The sequence below is a fragment of the Copadichromis virginalis genome, linkage group LG9 (genome assembly GCF_057382275.1).
Source record: "Copadichromis virginalis isolate Kocher_CV1m ecotype Utaka linkage group LG9, C_Virginalis_male_GT1.1, whole genome shotgun sequence".
Lineage (NCBI taxonomy): Eukaryota > Metazoa > Chordata > Actinopteri > Cichliformes > Cichlidae > Copadichromis > Copadichromis virginalis.
Genome location: NC_140626.1, coordinates 1,403,304 through 1,421,250, shown reverse-complemented (window position 1 = coordinate 1,421,250; position 17,947 = coordinate 1,403,304). Strand labels below are relative to the sequence as shown.

Below are 17,947 nucleotides of genomic sequence, written 5' to 3'. Positions count from 1 at the left end.
ATGTTTGGACATTGCTTTAATTCCATATTCAGTTTGTTCCATAGTTTCACTCCTTGAACAGAAACACAAAAGCCTTTTCTTGTAGTACGTACCTTCATTGTTTTGAAGTTACAAAAACCCCTTAAATTATAACTTCCTTCTTTCAAAAAAAACATACTCTGAATATTACCTGGCAGTTCTTTATTTTTTGCTTTGAATAGAATTTGTGCTGTTTGGAATTTCACTAGATCGTCAATTTTCAATATTTCAGACTGCAAAAATAGTGAGTTTGTATGTTCCCTATAACCTGCATTGTGGATGATTCGAATTGCTTTCTTTTGAAGAGTAAAAAGTGAATGTAATGTGGTTTTATAGTTATTGCCCCAGACCTCTGCACAATAGCTTAAGTATGGTGAAACCAGTGAACAGTAGAGAATATGAAGTGATGTTCTGTCGAATACCTGTTTTGCCTTGTTTAGTACTGCAATGCTTCGTGATACTTTGGAATGAATATATCTTACGTGAGCTCTCCAGTTAAGTTTTTCATCTGTTATTACCCCCAGAAATTTATTTTCACTGACTCTTTCAATATCAACACCATTTATTTGAATCTTTGCATTTGTATTTAAACTACTATTTCCAAATAACATCAGTTTAGATTTATTCAAATTTAATGATAATTTGTTTTTATCAAGCCAGAACTTCACTTTACTTATTTCATTAGTCATATCCTCCAATAAATTCTGCAGATCATCACCAGAGCAAAAAATGTTTGTATCGTCAGCAAAGAGAACCATTTTTAATACTTTGGACACTTTACAGATGTCGTTAATGTACAAGTTGAAGAATTTTGGACCCAAAACTGACCCTTGGGGTACACCACAAGCAATGTCCATACATAAGGAGCAACCACCATTTATTTTCACAAACTGCTTTCTGTCACTTAAATAACTCCGGACCCAATCTAAAACTACCCCTCTGACACCATAACGTTCCAGTTTTCTTATTAATATATCATGATCTATGGTGTCAAATGCCTTTGTCAAGTCTATGAATAACCCAGCCACATGTTGCTTTTTGTCTATGGAATTTGTGATGTATTCTATTGACTCTAATAGTGCCGATGATGTTGATCTGCTTGATCTGAATCCGTACTGACTCTCAGTGAGTAGTTTATGTTTATCTATAAATTTTTCCAGTCTGTTTTTAAACAGTTTTTCAAGAACTTTTGAGAATTGAGGTAGTAAAGAGACAGGCCTGTAGTTTGTGAAATGGTGTTTGTTTCCAGATTTGTATAGAGGTATAACTTTTGCTATTTTCATTCTGTCTGGAAATCGACCAGTTTGAAATGATAAATTACAGATGTATGTAAATGGTTTTATAATAGCCTCAATGACTCTTTTAACCACTATCATATCAATATCATTACAATCCAAAGATTTGTGATTTTTACATTTTTTGACAATTTCAAGAACTTCATTTTCATCAACGGCTGTGAGAAACATAGAATATGGATTTCTGTCAATCAGTGTATCCGGTTTTTCCTGTGCTTTCCCAGGATGAGTGATTGTTCTTGCTAAATTTGGTCCAGCAGTTACAAAGAATTCATTGAGACTATTTGCCACAACATCCATATTGTATTCTTCATGGTCATTACAAATGAAATACTTGGGATAGTTCTTTTGTCCAGTCCCACATTTTATAACACTGTTCAGGATTTCCCATAATCTTTTATTATTATTTCTATTTATATCTAATTGCTTCTTATAGTATTCCTTTTTACTAAATCTAAGTATATTAGTTAACCTATTTTTATATCTTTTGTATCTGATTTCAGCATCTTTAGTTCTCGTTCTTAAGAACTCTCTGTATAGAGCATTTTGCAGACCTTTTGTTATCCATGGACAGTCCATATATTTCTGTTTCCTACTATATTGCTTTATTGGACAGTTGGTATTGTACAGTAATGTAAATATTCTAAGGAATTTATTATAAGCACTATTAACGTCCTGTTCCTGATATACTTCACCCCAGTTTTCCTTCAATAAATCTTTTTTAAATGCATTCATTCTTTCTTCTGTTCTTACTCGTCTGTACTCTTTTTTACTGTCCATTTTATTGATCTTGTAATTCCTATCATAGATTGTAAAAATTGGAAGATGGTCACTTATGTCGTTAATCAGGAGTCCACTTACAGTCTTATTTTCAATGTCATTTGCAAAAATGTTGTCTATGAGAGTTGCACAATGTGATGTAATCCTGGTAGGTCTAGTAATTTTAGGGAATAGATTCATACAGTGCATTGTGTTTATAAATTCCTCAGTGGTTTTATGTTTATTTGGGTTTAGCAAATCAATATTGAAGTCTCCACAAATGAAAACTTTTTTGCGAGCTATTTCAATAAATGTTTCTTCTATCCAGTCTTTAAATGTCTCAATACTACTACCTGGAGCTCTGTATATACAGCTAATGATTACATTTTTACTTTTTTCTTTACAAATTTCAACTGTAATACATTCTAGTACATTATCAATCACCATCGTCATCTTTTCCACCACATTAAATTTCAAGGATTTGTCCACATACAAGGCCACTCCTCCTCCTCCTTTGTTTCGCCTAGTTATAAATGTGAATTCATAACCCTCCAGTTCAAAGTCTGTTCCTTTTTCCATATTGATCCAAGTTTCTGATAAGGCAATGACACTAAATGGATGTGAAAACTGGTTAAGATATTCTTTGATATGACTAAAATTAGCATAGAGACTTTTACAGTTAAAGTGGATAATTGATCATTTATTCTCAGTTTTAATCCTCTGATTGTAGTCTTTATTTGTATAGTAGCAGCAATTGTTATTGTTAGATGAGAAAAAGTTGTTGTCTGGATCTATTTCATATTCCAAGTCGTGTGTATTGTGATCCATATAGTTAAATGTTTTCAGTTCCAATTGATCATATTCTGCAACTGTCTGACTGATGCAGCTGATTCTTCCAGATGTATCTGAGTTCTTCCTTCCAGTGTGTGTCATAAGTGAGTGTGTGGTTGTCTGTTACCTTGTTTGCCGTCCAGATCGTGTTGCTCACTGATATTTTTCGAGATCCGCCATATTTTTAATGGTCAGAACTTTGGCTTCCTCTGGTGATCCGTTTAGTTTAATGAATATTTTGCAGTTCGTCGTCCAAGTGCCTTGGATTTTTCCCAGCTTCTTAAGGTGTCGCGCTTTTTTGGCTATTTCAGCATTGTGTTTGGTTAGATGTTCATTGATAAAGACATTAGATCCTTTTAATTTTCTTCCTTGTTTCAGCAGCGTAATCTTGTGCTTTCGATTTACAAATCTTAATATAATAGCCGGTATGTTGCCGTTCCTCCTGGGAAGAGGGTGGCATGCTTCGACAGAGTTACAGTCCAGGGCAATCCCTTTGGACCGCAGGAAAGCAGCCACCTGTTGTTCCGTGGAGCTAATGTCAAGCTCTCCAGGTTCCTCGTTGCTGTCAGCGGTCACCGCCTGAGCGTATGACCGGGGTTTAATATGGAGCCCAGTGATGATGACGTCGTTTATCCTGGAGTATTGTTCCAGGTCAGCGACCTTACTTTCCAGGTATGCAATCTTTTTATCTTTTTCGGCATTTTGGATGCGGAGGAGCTTTACCTCCTCCACAATTTCAATGATATTTTTCTGCTGCAACCTGATAGTAGAAATTTCCTCCATTATGAAGTCAAGGGACTTTTTAATGTCCTCGACTTCCTCAGCTGTCGGTGTCCTCTTCGGCCCCATTTTATCTGGTTACCCTGGTAGCAGGTTCAGTCAGCTGATTCCTCAGTCAGCTGTTAGCCTGGTAACGTGTTGGCTAGCCTGCAATTACCTCGTTAAAATGGATGGAAAAGATCTCGCTACCACTTTGTGGTTGGGAGGAAGATTGAATTATCGTTTTTATTAATAACGTATACATTTGTTGTAACTATTACCCAAGTAGGTATTTCTAAGTTGAATTGACTGGGGTTAACTCCCTCCCGATTCTGCCCCCTCTCCCCTCTCTCCTCCACGGTCTCACTGAACTCTGTCACACACACACAAACACACACTCTCTCTGACGCACTCACTGGCCTGCACCAGTTACCAGTCACTTTGTGGAGCATTGGACTGCCATTACCTCATAAGACTTTGTTGTTACACTTTCTCTTACCGTACACTACTAAATCTCCATTTGCACTATTTGCCTATTTGCACTACTCTGCCTGGTTTACACTCAATGTCACTTACCCATTATATTGTATATTGTATAGCTTTCTTGTTATATGTAAAATTGTATTTATTTAAATTTTTACTTTTTAATTATTTTACTTGCATTTTTAATCACTTTTATATTTAATTATATTTAAATGTTCATTTGCTATTTATCTAGGGATTGAGAGTAACGCAATTTCTATTCTCTGTATGTCCTGTACATGTGGCAGAATCGACAAATAAAGTTGACTTTGACTTTGACTTTGACTTTGACTTAAATCCAGCTGATCACAGGCTGTGCACAGAAAACCTGCTGGATAGAAATGACTGTGAGTTGTGACTCTTTCCCCACACTGAGACACCATAATAAGACACTTTGTAAGCCATATAGGACAACTTTCTGTGGTAAAAACAAACTTTTACGCTTCATATTTCAATTATACGAACTTTAGATTATAATCGTATCACAGTTAGTCGACTAAAACTCAAACTTAAAGAATTTAGATGCCTGAAGTAGTCAGATGTAAAAGTATTTGGACAAACACACTTTTGTAATTTTAAATCAAAAGGGTTGCAATAACACACACACACATACACAGACACGCACAGCTTGGTCTTCATGCAGATCTCACACCTCGTGCTCCTCTGTCCCATATCTGTGGCATTTACGTATTATTTGGCTGCAGCACTTGCTTCAGTACTTGCTAGAGCAGGTCACCTACTAACTTGAAGGCTGGTGGTTTGATCCCAGTCTGCATGCCTGGATTGCTGGTGTGAATGGGTGAATGTGCAAGTTGTGTAAAGCACTTTGAGAAAAGCACCATATAAGAACCAGTCCATTTACTTGGAGAGTTCAGGTTTCAAAAACCAGTTTCAGGCTTTATTGTTGGTTTTAATGAAGGTTTTTGTTTTTATTTTTTGTAATTCATATTTACAGAGCTTGTGTGCGATACTGTGATCTTAGTTGGTGTGAGGGAGAATTGTGTTTTAGCCATATTACAGTCCTAATGATTTCACACAGCAGAACAGTCATTCTCTCTGTTTTTGTAAATATTATATTTAGTATTTTTCCTTTATTGGATAGAGACAGCAAAGAGGAGAGAGAAAGAGGGAGACGTGCAGTAAAGGTCATCTTTAGTAGTTACGTATGTATGGAAACAATAGCAGTGTGTTTAAAATAATAATCATAAAATAAATAAGGAAACTTCATGGGAAGAAGATACATTATTGGCTGAAAATCCTTTTTACACAGTTTATTTTAAATGGCAACTATTTTGAGTAAAGACTATAACAAATATAGAATAAATATTAAACAAGGACAAAAGCGATGATAATCATACCTTAGTTTTATATTTGGTTACAACCTGATTTTTTTATTCAATCGGGAATAACATAATAATCTCAAAGCAGCTATAAATCTGTGCCTGAGCTGAAGTAGGCACTTTGCCCTTCTCCAGCTGAGGACCATGGCCTCAGACTCTTGTCTTCACACTAGGGTGGGGTCTGCTGCAGTGTGGGTTGGAGGCCCCCACCCGATGAAGCCAACAGAACCACATCATCTGCAGATAAGAGGAGATTCTGTGCAGTTAACTTTCTTTTTCTGAATGAAGCTGATATGCTACAGCAGCGGTCCTCAACCCCTGGGCCTCGGACCGGTACAGGTCCGTGAGTCGTTTGGTACCGGGCCGCGAGAGTTGAGGCTCAGGTGTGAAATGTTTGGTTTTCAGGGTTTTATCGGTTTTCAGCGTTATTTTGTTATCGTTTTGATCGTTAACTCGGTTTTCCTGGGTCTTTTCACGTGTGTTATGAATAAATCTTCTTTTTTTGGTACCAGTACCGGTTTTATTTTGTTGTATTTATCCGCGACACCTTAAAGGCCGGTCCGTGAAAATATTGTCGGGCATAAACCGGTCCGTGGCGCAAAAAAGGTTGGGGACCGCTGTGCTACAGTGTATTTTATTCCAACTGCTATTGAAGTGAACAGTGTGGCTCTGTGGAGGACTCTGGTTCCTGTGTGGATGCGAAGCTCAAATTGGGCCACCGCTTAACAGCCAGCCATCAGCCCTTCCCAGTCCCTCCAGTTATTACATCACCTGCCATTGTTTGCAAAATCTGTGTGTGTGTGTGAACAAGAGTTTATTTGTTCTGAGGTCAATAGGCCAAACTGTGGATGCAGCTTTAGAAATACTGAGAGGACGTATAACATCAAATGTACACATTCAAAGAGAGAAACAGTTACTGTCCAGTAAACCTAAAGGACACTTCATCATCATCATCATCATTTCAGGACAGCCACATAAATCACACTTTAGGCAAGGCAAGTTTATTTGTATAGCACAATTCAACAACAAGGTGATTCAAAGTGCTTTACAGAGACATTAGAAACAAGAACAAATAAAAAGCATGATTTAAAATTGATTAAAACAAGCAAACAAAAACTAATTAACAAACAAACAAAACAGTATATAAAATCAAAACAGATAAAATCAGAACAGTAGATAAAATCAGTAGTTAAATGTAAGTTTTGAAATTTAAGCTTAAAGTGTGGATTTGGTGCTTTATTCAAATGCAGCTGAGAACAGGTGAGTCTTCAACCTGGATTTAAATAAACTGAGTGTTTCAGCTGATCTGAGGCTTTCTGGGAGTTTGTTCCAGATATAAGGAGCATAAAAGCTGAATGCAGCTTCTCCGTGTCTGGTTCTGACTCTGGGAACTGATAAAAGACCGGATCCAGATGACCTGAGGGATCTGGATGGTTCATACTGGGTCAGGAGGTCACTGATGTATTTTGGTCCTAAACCATTCAGAGCTTTATAGACCAGCATCAGAACTTTAAAGTCTATCCTCTGACGGACAGGCAGCCAGTGTAAAGACCTCAGAGCTGGACTGATGTGGTCCACGTTTTTGGTCTTAGTGAGGACTCGAGCAGCAGAGTTCTGAATGAGCTGTAGTTGTCTGACTGATTTTTTAGGTAGACCTGTAAAGATGCTGTTACAGTAATCAAGCCTACTAAAGATGAATGCATGGACTAGTTTTTCCAGGTCCTGTTGAGACATCAGATCTTTTATCCTTGATATATTCTTGAGGTGATAGTAAGCTGACTTTGTTATTGTCCTAATGTGTTTTTCTAAGTTTAGGTCTGCATCCATCACTACACCCAAATTTCTCGCCTGGTCTGTGGTTTTTAGATGTATAGATTGAAGTTCTCTGGTGACCTGTAATCGTTTTTCTTTGGCGCCAAAGACTATTACCTCAGTTTTGTTTTTGTTTAGCTGGAGAAAATTGTGGCACAACCAGTCATTGATTTCCTCAATGCATTTACCAAGAGCCTGTACAGGGCCTCGGTCTCCTGGTGACATTGTGATATATATTTGTGTGTCATCTGCATAGCTGTGATAGTTTATTTTGTTGTTGTTTATAATCTGTGCCAGTGGGAGCATGTAAATGTTAAACAGAGGGGGTCCCAAGATGGAACCTTGGGGAACTCCACATGTGATACTTGTCTGCTCGGATGTGAAGTTACCTATTGATACAAAGTATTTCCTGTTTTCTAAGTATGTTTTGAACCAGTTTAGTACAGTTCCTGAAAGACCTGCCCAGTTCTCCAGTCGTTTGAGTAATATGTTGTGGTCAACTGTATCAAATGCTGCACTGAGATCCAGTAAAACTAGGACTGACATTTTTCCACTGTCTGTATTCAGACATATGTCATTAAACACTTTGGTCAGAGCGGTTTCAGTGCTGTGGTTCTGTCTAAAACCTGACTGGAAGGCATCGTAGCAATTATTCTGTTTAAGAAGTAACTGAGCTGTTGAGAAACTGCTTTTTCAATGATCTTACTTAAAAATGGGAGATTTGAGATCGGCCTGTAGTTGTTCATTTGTGTCTTGTCAAGATTGTCCTTTTTCAGTATAGGTTTGATTACAGCAGTTTTTAGTGATTCCGGAAACACACCTGATAATAAAGAAAAGTTGACGATCTGTAACAGGTCTGACTCTAAAGTCTTTGAGACCTTTTTGAAAAAACTTGTTGGCAGGACATCTAAACAGCAGGAGGAGGAGTTCAGTTGACCTAAGATGTCCTCCAGGTCTTTGCTGTTAATAGGTTGAAACTGTTTCATGGTGTTTAAACAGTTTTTTGGTGGACACAGTACATATCCTGGATCTGCTGTTGATGTACCAACTGCTTGTCTAATCTTTTGGATTTTGTCTGTGAAGAATTTGGCAAAGTCATTGCAGGCCATGGTCGAATGAAGTTCAGCTGCCACTGACACAGGAGGGTTTGTTAGCCTGTCAACTGTAGAAAATAAGACCCGAGCATTATGGCTGTTTTTAGTGATGATGTCAGAGAAGTAGGACCTCCTTGCATTCCTCAGTTGTAAATTATAATTGTGAAGTTTCTCTTTATAGATGTCATAATGAACCTGGAGGTTTGTTTTTCTCCATCTGCGCTCAGCTTTCCTACACTCTCTTTTTTCATTTTTCACCAGTGTGGAGTTTCTCCATGGAGACTTTTTCCTTCCAGAGATAACCTTCACCTTAATGGGAGCAATAGTGTCCATTACATTTAACATGTTAGCATTGAAGCTATTGACGAGGTCATTGACTGACCCTCTGGACAGGTCAGGTGTTAATGGGAAGACCTGGTTAAAGATCTCACTACTGTCTTCAGTTATACACCGTTTTGTGATCACTGCTGTTGATATATTTGTGTGGGCTGAGATTTTACTTTCAAAGAAAACACAGTAATGATCAGACAGGCCCACATCAGACACAGTAACCTCTGAAATGCTCAGGCCCTTGGAGATCACTTTACCATGAAGGTTGCAATTTTTAGGCTACAGCGCAGGTTTGAACTTTACTCAGCAGGCTCTCCACATCACACACTCACAGCACAGCTCCTCTTTAGACACAAGTGTAAAAGACCCGCACACACAAAGCTACAGATCATTTGTTTCACGTCTGTCAGCACACTCACTTTCTTTCACATCTCATCATGCCTGCCAACAGTGGTCATTAAGGAGGGCGCAACAAAAGGAAGCTACTGGCTGGTGCAGGGGTGTACGCGGATTGAAAGACCAAACAAGGCCATGGATACAACAGAATGTACTTCTCATCGTGTTTTAAACACATGCAGTGTGTAGCGTCACACACAGGCTGTGATGAATGCAGTGTCAGTACCCCCCGGTTACTATAGTTCAGCTGTGAGGCAAGTACTTATTCTAGTATTTAGCTGAGTGATACACATGAAAGCTTTCAGCCATGTGTGTAGACAAGATGGGTTTGTTTTTACACAGCACTGGAAATAATTTTCTCACTTTTAGTGTCATTTTTGCACTTTGAAGTCTGTAAAAGAAATGAAATGATTTGAATAATATGCTGTGGCCTTCATGTACGTCAGATCTCATCTGAACTGAGCACCTGCACAAACACACTGCACTAACTCATGTAATCCCAACTCTTTCAGGCAAAAGTATTTTTGGACAAGATACTGAAACATAAATTACTGTCCTCCTAGCAACTGCCAAACCCAGACTCATACGTCAGATGGGAAAGGGTGATCGGTCACTCTGTTATTCTCGAGAGCACAGTGGCCACGCGCTTTATTCCACTGAACCTGATGCGTTGATGGGCTTAGCGATGTAAGGGTTGGATGCAACTGGAAACCAGTTCCAAGCAAAAGTTCCGAAGCACACTTAAATACTCACATCAGTGCATAGTGGCGTCTGCTTCATCTCAACCAACCAGTTTAATGTATTTGCATAGCATGAAGGTTAGTGCAACAAAGTCACTCTGAGATTGGAAAGGACGTGTCAGAAGACGTCATCGTCTCATGTGGATCCAGTTGAATCTATTGTACTAACATAGACCACTGTCAACCACTTTCATGTAATCCAACAAATAGTAGAGCTTCCCTTTGTTCACATTCAGGACTCTTTGTCAAAGTAGGTCAGTTTTGTTTTTTTGAGTTTGTTCTCTTTGCTTTTGCGTTTGGTTGTTTTAACAGTCCACGTGCTTCTTTAACTTGCTTGGTACCATCGTAGCATTAAGCAAACTGTACTGACAAAGACCTCACTGGGGCTAGGTGCTGTTGGCATCCCAGTTCAAGCTATCAGGCAGGTAACTCTCACAAGTGCTGTCAGTTTATCTTCTTAGGTTGGTGGTTTGTGTAATCATCTGTTCTCCCTGTTATTAAGCTGCTCAGTGTCATTCGAGGGCTTTAATATATCACACTCTCATAAATCCTGACATCCAGTAACTATGCTGACTAACTTGGCTCAACTGGCATTACCCCAGTACAGTTGGAAAAATAATGCCATCAAATCCCTGGATTTGCCTCCAGCCACAGCAGTGTGATTTGACATCATGTGAGAGCCGTAGCTCTGGGTGAACCAAACACTGATGGCGATGCTCTAACTGACTCTAACTTGATGCTTCTGTCTGCAGATCCCTCCTGTTGCCACCATGCTGCCGAATTCTCACCTTGCAGAGAAGCTTGTGGCCAGGTATGAACATACACATTCACAAACACATAGATGCTTGTTTCATGGCTGTGTCCATTTATGTATTTGCCCTCAGAGAGCCTCCAATGAGAGGTTTTCAACCAAGTAAATGTGCTACCTGCAGTCCTCCAAAACCCCAACAGCATGTAGCTCAGCTGGGCGTAGGTCAAATGCTGATTGGCTTACGAATGACCCAGACCAGGTAAAGGATTATCATGCCCCTCCCAGACAGCACCAGTTGGACCACACACTTTGGACACTGCCTCCATTTGGCAAGAGATGCTCTCTGCAGTTAGACGGGCTTTCATTTGCTCCCTAAGGTCATCTAACGCACTACCAGTGGAACACCATGTTGATCCCACAACAAGCCTTACTCACATCAAATCAGATTGTCTTTGAAGCTATCAACTTCAGTCTCAACTTTTTTTAACTGACAGAAGGTGACGCTCGCTCTCCATCCTCATGTCAGTGAAAGAGGACTAAAGGAAATGTGAGAGAGGCTTTTGCATCAGAGCAAAAAGCAGCTGAGTGTTACAGTTTTATTGCTGCACTTTAAGGAGGTGCTTGGGAAATTGTGGGTGAGGGGTGAGAAGGGGTGATGGTTTCAAGAGAGATGCCGAGTAGACCTTACTGTGATCTTATTGACCAGCAAGTGAAAGTTGAAAACCAGTAAAGAAAAAGCTCAGAAAATGCTGAAAATCAAGTGTTGTAAGATGCACAAAAAGGGGAAGTAGTCTTTGGAAGGGTTAGTATTAGTTTTTGTTTTTAAGTAAAACTTTTTTACATTCAAAGATTTCAGAAAATATAAATTTAACTATTGACTTTCAGTCACAGTATCTCCAAAAAACCAAGCACTGCTCTGACAGAGACGCTCTGCTGACATCACCTAGTGGTGAGCCTCGTCCCACCCAGACTGGTTTGAGGCAGAACAAACCATGTACCAGCTTTGATTCAATTTTATTTATACAGCACCAAAACACAACAACAGTCTCCTCAATGTGCTTTGTATTGTAAGGTCGACCCTACAATAATACATACAGAGCAAAACCCAACAATCATATGACGCCCTATGAGCAGCACTTTGGCGACAGTGGGAAGGAAAAACTCCCTTTTAACAGGAAGAAACCTCCAGCAGAACCAGGCTCAGGAGGGGCGGGGCCATCTGCTGTGATTGGTTGGGGTGAGAGAAGGAAGACAGGATAAAGACATGCTGTGGAAGAGAGACAGAGGTTAATAACAGATATGATTCAATGCAGAGAGGTCTGTTAACACATAGTGAGTGAAGAAGAAACACCCAGTGCATCATGGGAATCCCCAGGAGCCTACACCTATTGCAGCATAACTAAGGGAGGATTCAGGGTCACCTGGTCCAGCTGATCCAGATTGACGGTGTAGATTGTGTTATATAAAGTCATGATTTTTGCTTTTTCCTGCAGCTCACCACTATAAAGAGTGAGTCACGTCTGAAGCATCTCCTGCAGAGGTTACCTGGTTACTGTCCAGAGTCTATGGTGAGTCCATTTCACATACAGCAGCTACACGTACACTAACCAACAAGATGGCTTCTATTGGAAGCCTTGTCTCATGATTGTATTGTGTTGTGTCATAAGGTTTGAATATATAACACTTAGAAAATGTTGTGAATAAAAATGTTTATTAGCCTCACAGAGTAACTCGTATATATTTTGGCTCTAATATGCACAATTTCTGCAGAAGACTCATATCAGCATCTCTGCAATATAACTGACACGTGGACATGAGTTTGTGTGGATGCATGTTGGAGTGTGAGGGCAGGGTTCGCTCAGGTACAGTTGGCCCTGAAGTTAATGAGAAGCCAGTACAACAGAATTTACAGAATGCAGGAGCGTACTTAGAAGATCTAGGGCCAGAGCTACTGCACATGAGCCCAGTCCCCAAATAGTACTGATCGGTGTGGTTAGTTTTTTGGATCATTTACAACAGGGCTGCCCAATCCCAGTCCTCGAGAGCTACTATCCTGCAGCTTTTAGATGCATCCCTACTCCAACACAGCTGAATCAAATGGTTTGATTACCTCTTCAGCATGCCATCGTGTTTGGCAAAGGCCTGATAACAAGCCATTCATTTGATTCGGGTGTGTGGGAACAAGGATGCATCTAAAAGCTGCAGGACGGTAGCTCTCGAGGACCGGGATTGGGCACCCCTGATTTACAACATTTGCATTGTTTTCAGTTCATTTTTCTACCAACAGCTGTGCAATTTAGCTCAAACAAATAGATGATGTTCAGCTGCAACACAAGGAGCTGTTGTTAATTACAGTAAGAAAAACAAACAACTAGTACACATGTACGTTAAATTTAGGCCTACGCAGGTCATCATAATGCAAACAGGCTCCAGTAACAACAGGCTCTGATGTAGACTGTCCCCATGTGCCCATGTTCTCTAGCATTCTTGTATTTCGACAACTTGCGAAGGAATAAAACTTTGAGGACTAAAACAAACCATGAACTACTCACTGGCAAAGGTTTATTTTTATGCTCTGCAACCGACGCTGTTGCTACAAAAGTTTCTTCTGCTGGATCTGTTTGCTAAAAACAAAATGGATTTGCAGACTTTGTGAGGGGGTCCGTACTCCTGAGCTGTAAACAGCTGGGAGGGCTGGTGGGCGGGGCAGCGTGGACAGCCAGGTTAATGCGACTCAAGAACAAGATGATGAAGGACTTTGAAACTCATACCATAGATGCATCTGTGAAAAATAGTAGTATTTCAGTATCGTCACCATATGTGTGGTGATTTCACTGACATGTTGTGACACTGGGAGGCAGGTTCAGTTTGATGGTGTTTCACATGTAATTTGACTTTCCTCGTCTTGGTCTCCCTGAGAGGTTTCAGCTAACGCCCAACGCTGTCCTCATCATCTCATACACATGTTAACCTACCCTTATCCTTGTGTTGCTGTGTGAATCCTCTGGATCGTTACTCATTAAAATAACTCTGTTAGGTGATTGCTGGGCTCAAACAAACAGCTTGACCAGCTGGCATTCTCGCCGTCCCTCTGACCACTGAGTCTAGAGCTGCCCTCTGCCCTGTCAGTTAATAAACTGTGGAAATCTCTGAGTGCAGAATAGATTATGGAGATTATGATCTTTGATGTTGTTCTAGTAACCTTACTGTCCTTAGCTTTGCTTCTTTTTTCTTTTGCACAACTAAATTAGATTATTCACCGTCTCATGTATGCTTTCACACCATCCCAAAGGATACCAGGGGACAGGTGATGTGTGGTAGAGTTCCTGTCATTCTGCACTGATGCCTTTGATAATGCCAGAGCTGCAGGAGCTACTGCTGGTATCTGTGTACGTCAGACTGATTGGTGAAGAAACAGATCAGAGTACGATCAAAAAAAGTGTCCTTGGGGACGTTTGTCTGTATATTGCCCATGTGTCTGTCAGACCAGGCTCCTCTAGGTGCTTATCTGAGACATTTCTAAGGTGGGTTGTCTGTGTGCGTGTGTGTGCATCCAGGTGAGATCCACTCCAGTGTGAGTCATGTGACAAAACGATGACTGCGTATGTCCAGAAGAGAAACATGGATACTTTCAGTGGACCTGTTTTCATATTCAGTCTCCTTTCTAAGTCTTTGTGACTGTTGACTGTTGTATAATGAACTTCCCTGTGTGCTTTCCAAAGACCTGAAACTCTCTCTGGGTCTGTGGTTGATTAACAAGCTGTGATGGATAATTGCTGCTGTTCCTCTCTGTGAAACAGAGCTTCAGTGTAAAAACAGATCACAGGAGGAGGCAGCGTTCCCTTGTAGTGACAAAAATGTATTCGCTGTACAATTTAAAATAAAATGAAAAAATAAAAAAAAGACTGCTGCTGTTCATGGAAACGTTATCAAAAAGGAGAAAAGTGGACACAGAGTGTCGAGTAGTTCAAGAAGAGCAGAGCAGCTCCTGTTTATCCACCTGTGTGTTTGGTGTGTTCACGTTTCAGTGCTCAAGGAATAAAATATTCATCAGCACTGTGAGACGATCCTGGTGAACAGTACAAGAACGGGTAAGCACAGCTGACTACAGAGAAGATAAATGAGGGGCTGGTAGGTTTGAGGAAACAACAGTCTCTTTTTACTCAGCAGTGAAAGCTGGTTACCTTATGGAAGTGAAAGAACCCGAGTTTTCAAAGCCAAACTTTGAGCCCGGTGAGTTTGAAGAAGTGCTTTCTGAAAGCTGTGAAGAGAACACAGCTGACATGTCAACAAGTGTACGTCTTACTGTCCTGTACCAGCTCGACAACATGTGTCTGCGTCCCTCAGCTGTAGGACGCAGAGGACGCAGAGGGCTCTGGTTCCAGTGGGAGTTTCCTCACATTCATATTTTCAACACTCGTCTGTTTCAGTTTGAAATGAAGAATGTAGAGTCTGTTCTTTGTAAAACTGAACTGGCTCAGTTTATTCAGTTATTTTGTAAAGTCATGGGATTTCTGCATAACTAATATAGTGCAGCAGATAACTGCTGTGTGAGCACCGGCTCACTGAAACTGTTGATCCAACAACCAGCGAAGGAGCCGTGCACAGTGTGCTGCATCACGGGTCACACCTGGGCTTGCTGCACATCTGGAGTCGAGTAGACATGTGGTCAGCAGAGCAGCCAATCAGAGCTGCTGATCTGTACGTTTGCTTTACAGCTGTCTCTGAAAATAAATCATTGGTTAATTGTTTCTTTGAAACATTAACACAATCACAAAACTTTATTAATCCCTGAGGAAATGATGTGGGCTACAGCAACAGACTCAGCTAGTTAAATAATCCAATCTGTTACAGAGTTCACACATTTAACAAATAGCACTAATATATACAAATCACTCTATTATAAATATGAAGAATATTATAGAGTGGCCACATAATAACTCGTTCAGTTTTTTGTTAAAGCAACATTTTCTTACATCCAACCAGCTTCCTTCTCTCTTCAGCCAAAGTGTAACGCCCTCTTCTATGGTTGGTGGAACAAGCCAGAAACATTATTCTTATCACCTGCTAATTTCACCCATTTACTTTCATAAAAGACCTGCAGACTAATATATTCACATGGAATTATAAAGTTACCAAAGTTCGTGCTTCTTCTCCCAGACATTGAAGTGGAATTGCAAAATTGCTTTTTTAACAAACCCACGGTGTGTGAGAAAAACAGAGCTACATATCTGATAATTATGCTACCTGAATTATAAAAGCTGTTATTAAGGTTTTTTGTTAATAACCTCTGACATTAACCATTTTTATGTCTTACAGAATGAACTTTGGATGTGCATCAATTCTACACTTCCAGGTAAGCAGGTGAAACCACGACATCCTGATGCTGATCTGCTGTTGTATTTAACCACCAACCAAAATAAAATCTGTCTGCAAACTGTTGCACCGGCATCTGTTGGTGCAGCACATGTCACACTCAAGCGCAGATCAGAGTCCAATACAAGGAATGACATTTATTTACACAATCACCAAGTGCAGATACAGTGGGGCAATTGCAGGGTCCAAGGGAAAAATCCGGGAAGGGAATCTCATTCACACTTGCTCTCCGTAGATGACGGGTCCAGGAAAACTATACACGGGGAAACGCCGGTTACTCAGAGGCAAAAACACACAGGAGATTCACAGAGCTAGAGATTCACTAACGTGTCTCGCACAATCATCCAGCAATGAGACCGTCTGTGTCCCAGCCTTAAATGTCCAACACATAATTGCAGCCTGATAAAGAGAAGGTATGTGAGCCAAGGGCGGGAGCCCGCAATGAGCTCCGCCCTGGCGGGGAGGTGAGAGGAGAAAGTAAACAGAAGCACACGTGGCCGGGCAGACACGGGGACAGCACATGTAAATGTACAGTACATACTGTTTATAGAGGAACATTGATGAGAGATGATAGCAGTGTCAGGTTGTGTACGTCATGTTCTTAACAGCATGGCTTTGTAGCAGTCGGCAGCTTAGCACCAACTGAAAACATTTGGTTGTTGTGGAATCACAGGTGTCTAAAATGTCCCTCTGGGTGTTTTCTGATGTGACACTGTTGAGGGCGGTGTCTACTTCGGGCTATGCAGCACAGTGGCGAGACCGCTGCTGCCTCACAGCGAGAGCGTGTTGGGTTTGAATCAGGCCGGGGTCTTTCTGTGTGGAGTTTGCATGCTCTCCCTGTGTTTGTGTGGGTTGTCTCTGGGTGACTTCCTCCCACAGTCCAAAGACATGCAGTTAGTGGGGTTAGAGTCACTGGTGGTTCTACATGCCCATAGGTGTGAATGTGAGTGTGAATGGTTGTCTGTCTCTGGGTGCTAGCCCTGCGTCAGGCTGGAGACGTGTCCTCCACCCTGCCTCTCGCTCTATGTTAGCTGGGACAGGCTTCAGCTCACCGATGACCCTGACAAACATCAGCAGAAGAGGATGGATGGATGAAGGAATCAAAAAAACCTTCCTCCAGTCCTCTCAGAGTGAGACATCGTCCATCATTGATGTTCACTGATTTCCAGCAACATTCATGGATTTACTCTTAAGCTGGTCCTGCAGGTGTGTCTGTACACGTGCACGATGGTGGCTGGACAGATGGGGGAGAGGACTTTCCACCCACCCCGGACACGTGGAGATAGTGAAGTTCACTCTGCAAAGATCAGAATATACAGCATGAGAAGCACAGACAGTGACTACAGTGAACACCTTTGTTTTCAGACATGTGACAGCAGAGCTTACTGCAGGCAGTGAACTCGCTCGCTCTGCTTCACCATAAAACCACCTCCATGGTGTTATCGCTGCTCTCGTTTGAATATGAAAATCTCAGAATAAGTAAATGTGAATCTGTTTTCATAATTCACAGTAACAGTAAATAAATCAGTGTCACAAAGTGTGATAGTTAATAGCCATAGAAAGAAATCCACGTGGCAAAGAGCTGATTCTCTGGTGTATGATTTGCTTGCAGGAGTATCGAGGAAATCAGAAGGCTGGGTGGGGCTGGGCTGCTGTGAACTGGCCATCACGACCGAGTGTCGCAAGGAATGCAAACAGGTGAGATGCTGTGAGTCCATCCTGGGGTGCGAGCTGCTGTCCCCAACACTGATCTGATTTCTTTTCCCCATGTAGGCATCTTCAAAAAATGATATAACAAAAGTATGCAAGAAAACCACAGAGGTAAGTCCAACAGCTTCAGAGAGGTGAGATTATTTTGCAGTGGCACACTGTCAGACAGATGAAGTTCTTAGCTCTGTGTTTCTGTGTCGCTCACAGATGGATC

The 17,947-nt window shown here is 40.9% G+C and overlaps 1 protein-coding gene across 1 annotated transcript in view; it reads left to right on the top strand.

Annotated features, from left to right (window-relative positions):
- reck (reversion-inducing-cysteine-rich protein with kazal motifs) overlaps positions 1-17,947 on the top strand; it is a 97,700-nt gene that overhangs the window by 22,192 nt on the left and 57,561 nt on the right. The window contains exons 2-6 of the mRNA XM_085467410.1: positions 10,649-10,707; positions 12,141-12,215; positions 15,967-16,003; positions 17,636-17,721; positions 17,797-17,844. Coding sequence (XP_085323536.1) covers positions 10,649-10,707; positions 12,141-12,215; positions 15,967-16,003; positions 17,636-17,721; positions 17,797-17,844 — 305 coding nt within the window. The remainder of the gene's footprint in view (positions 1-10,648; positions 10,708-12,140; positions 12,216-15,966; positions 16,004-17,635; positions 17,722-17,796; positions 17,845-17,947) is intronic.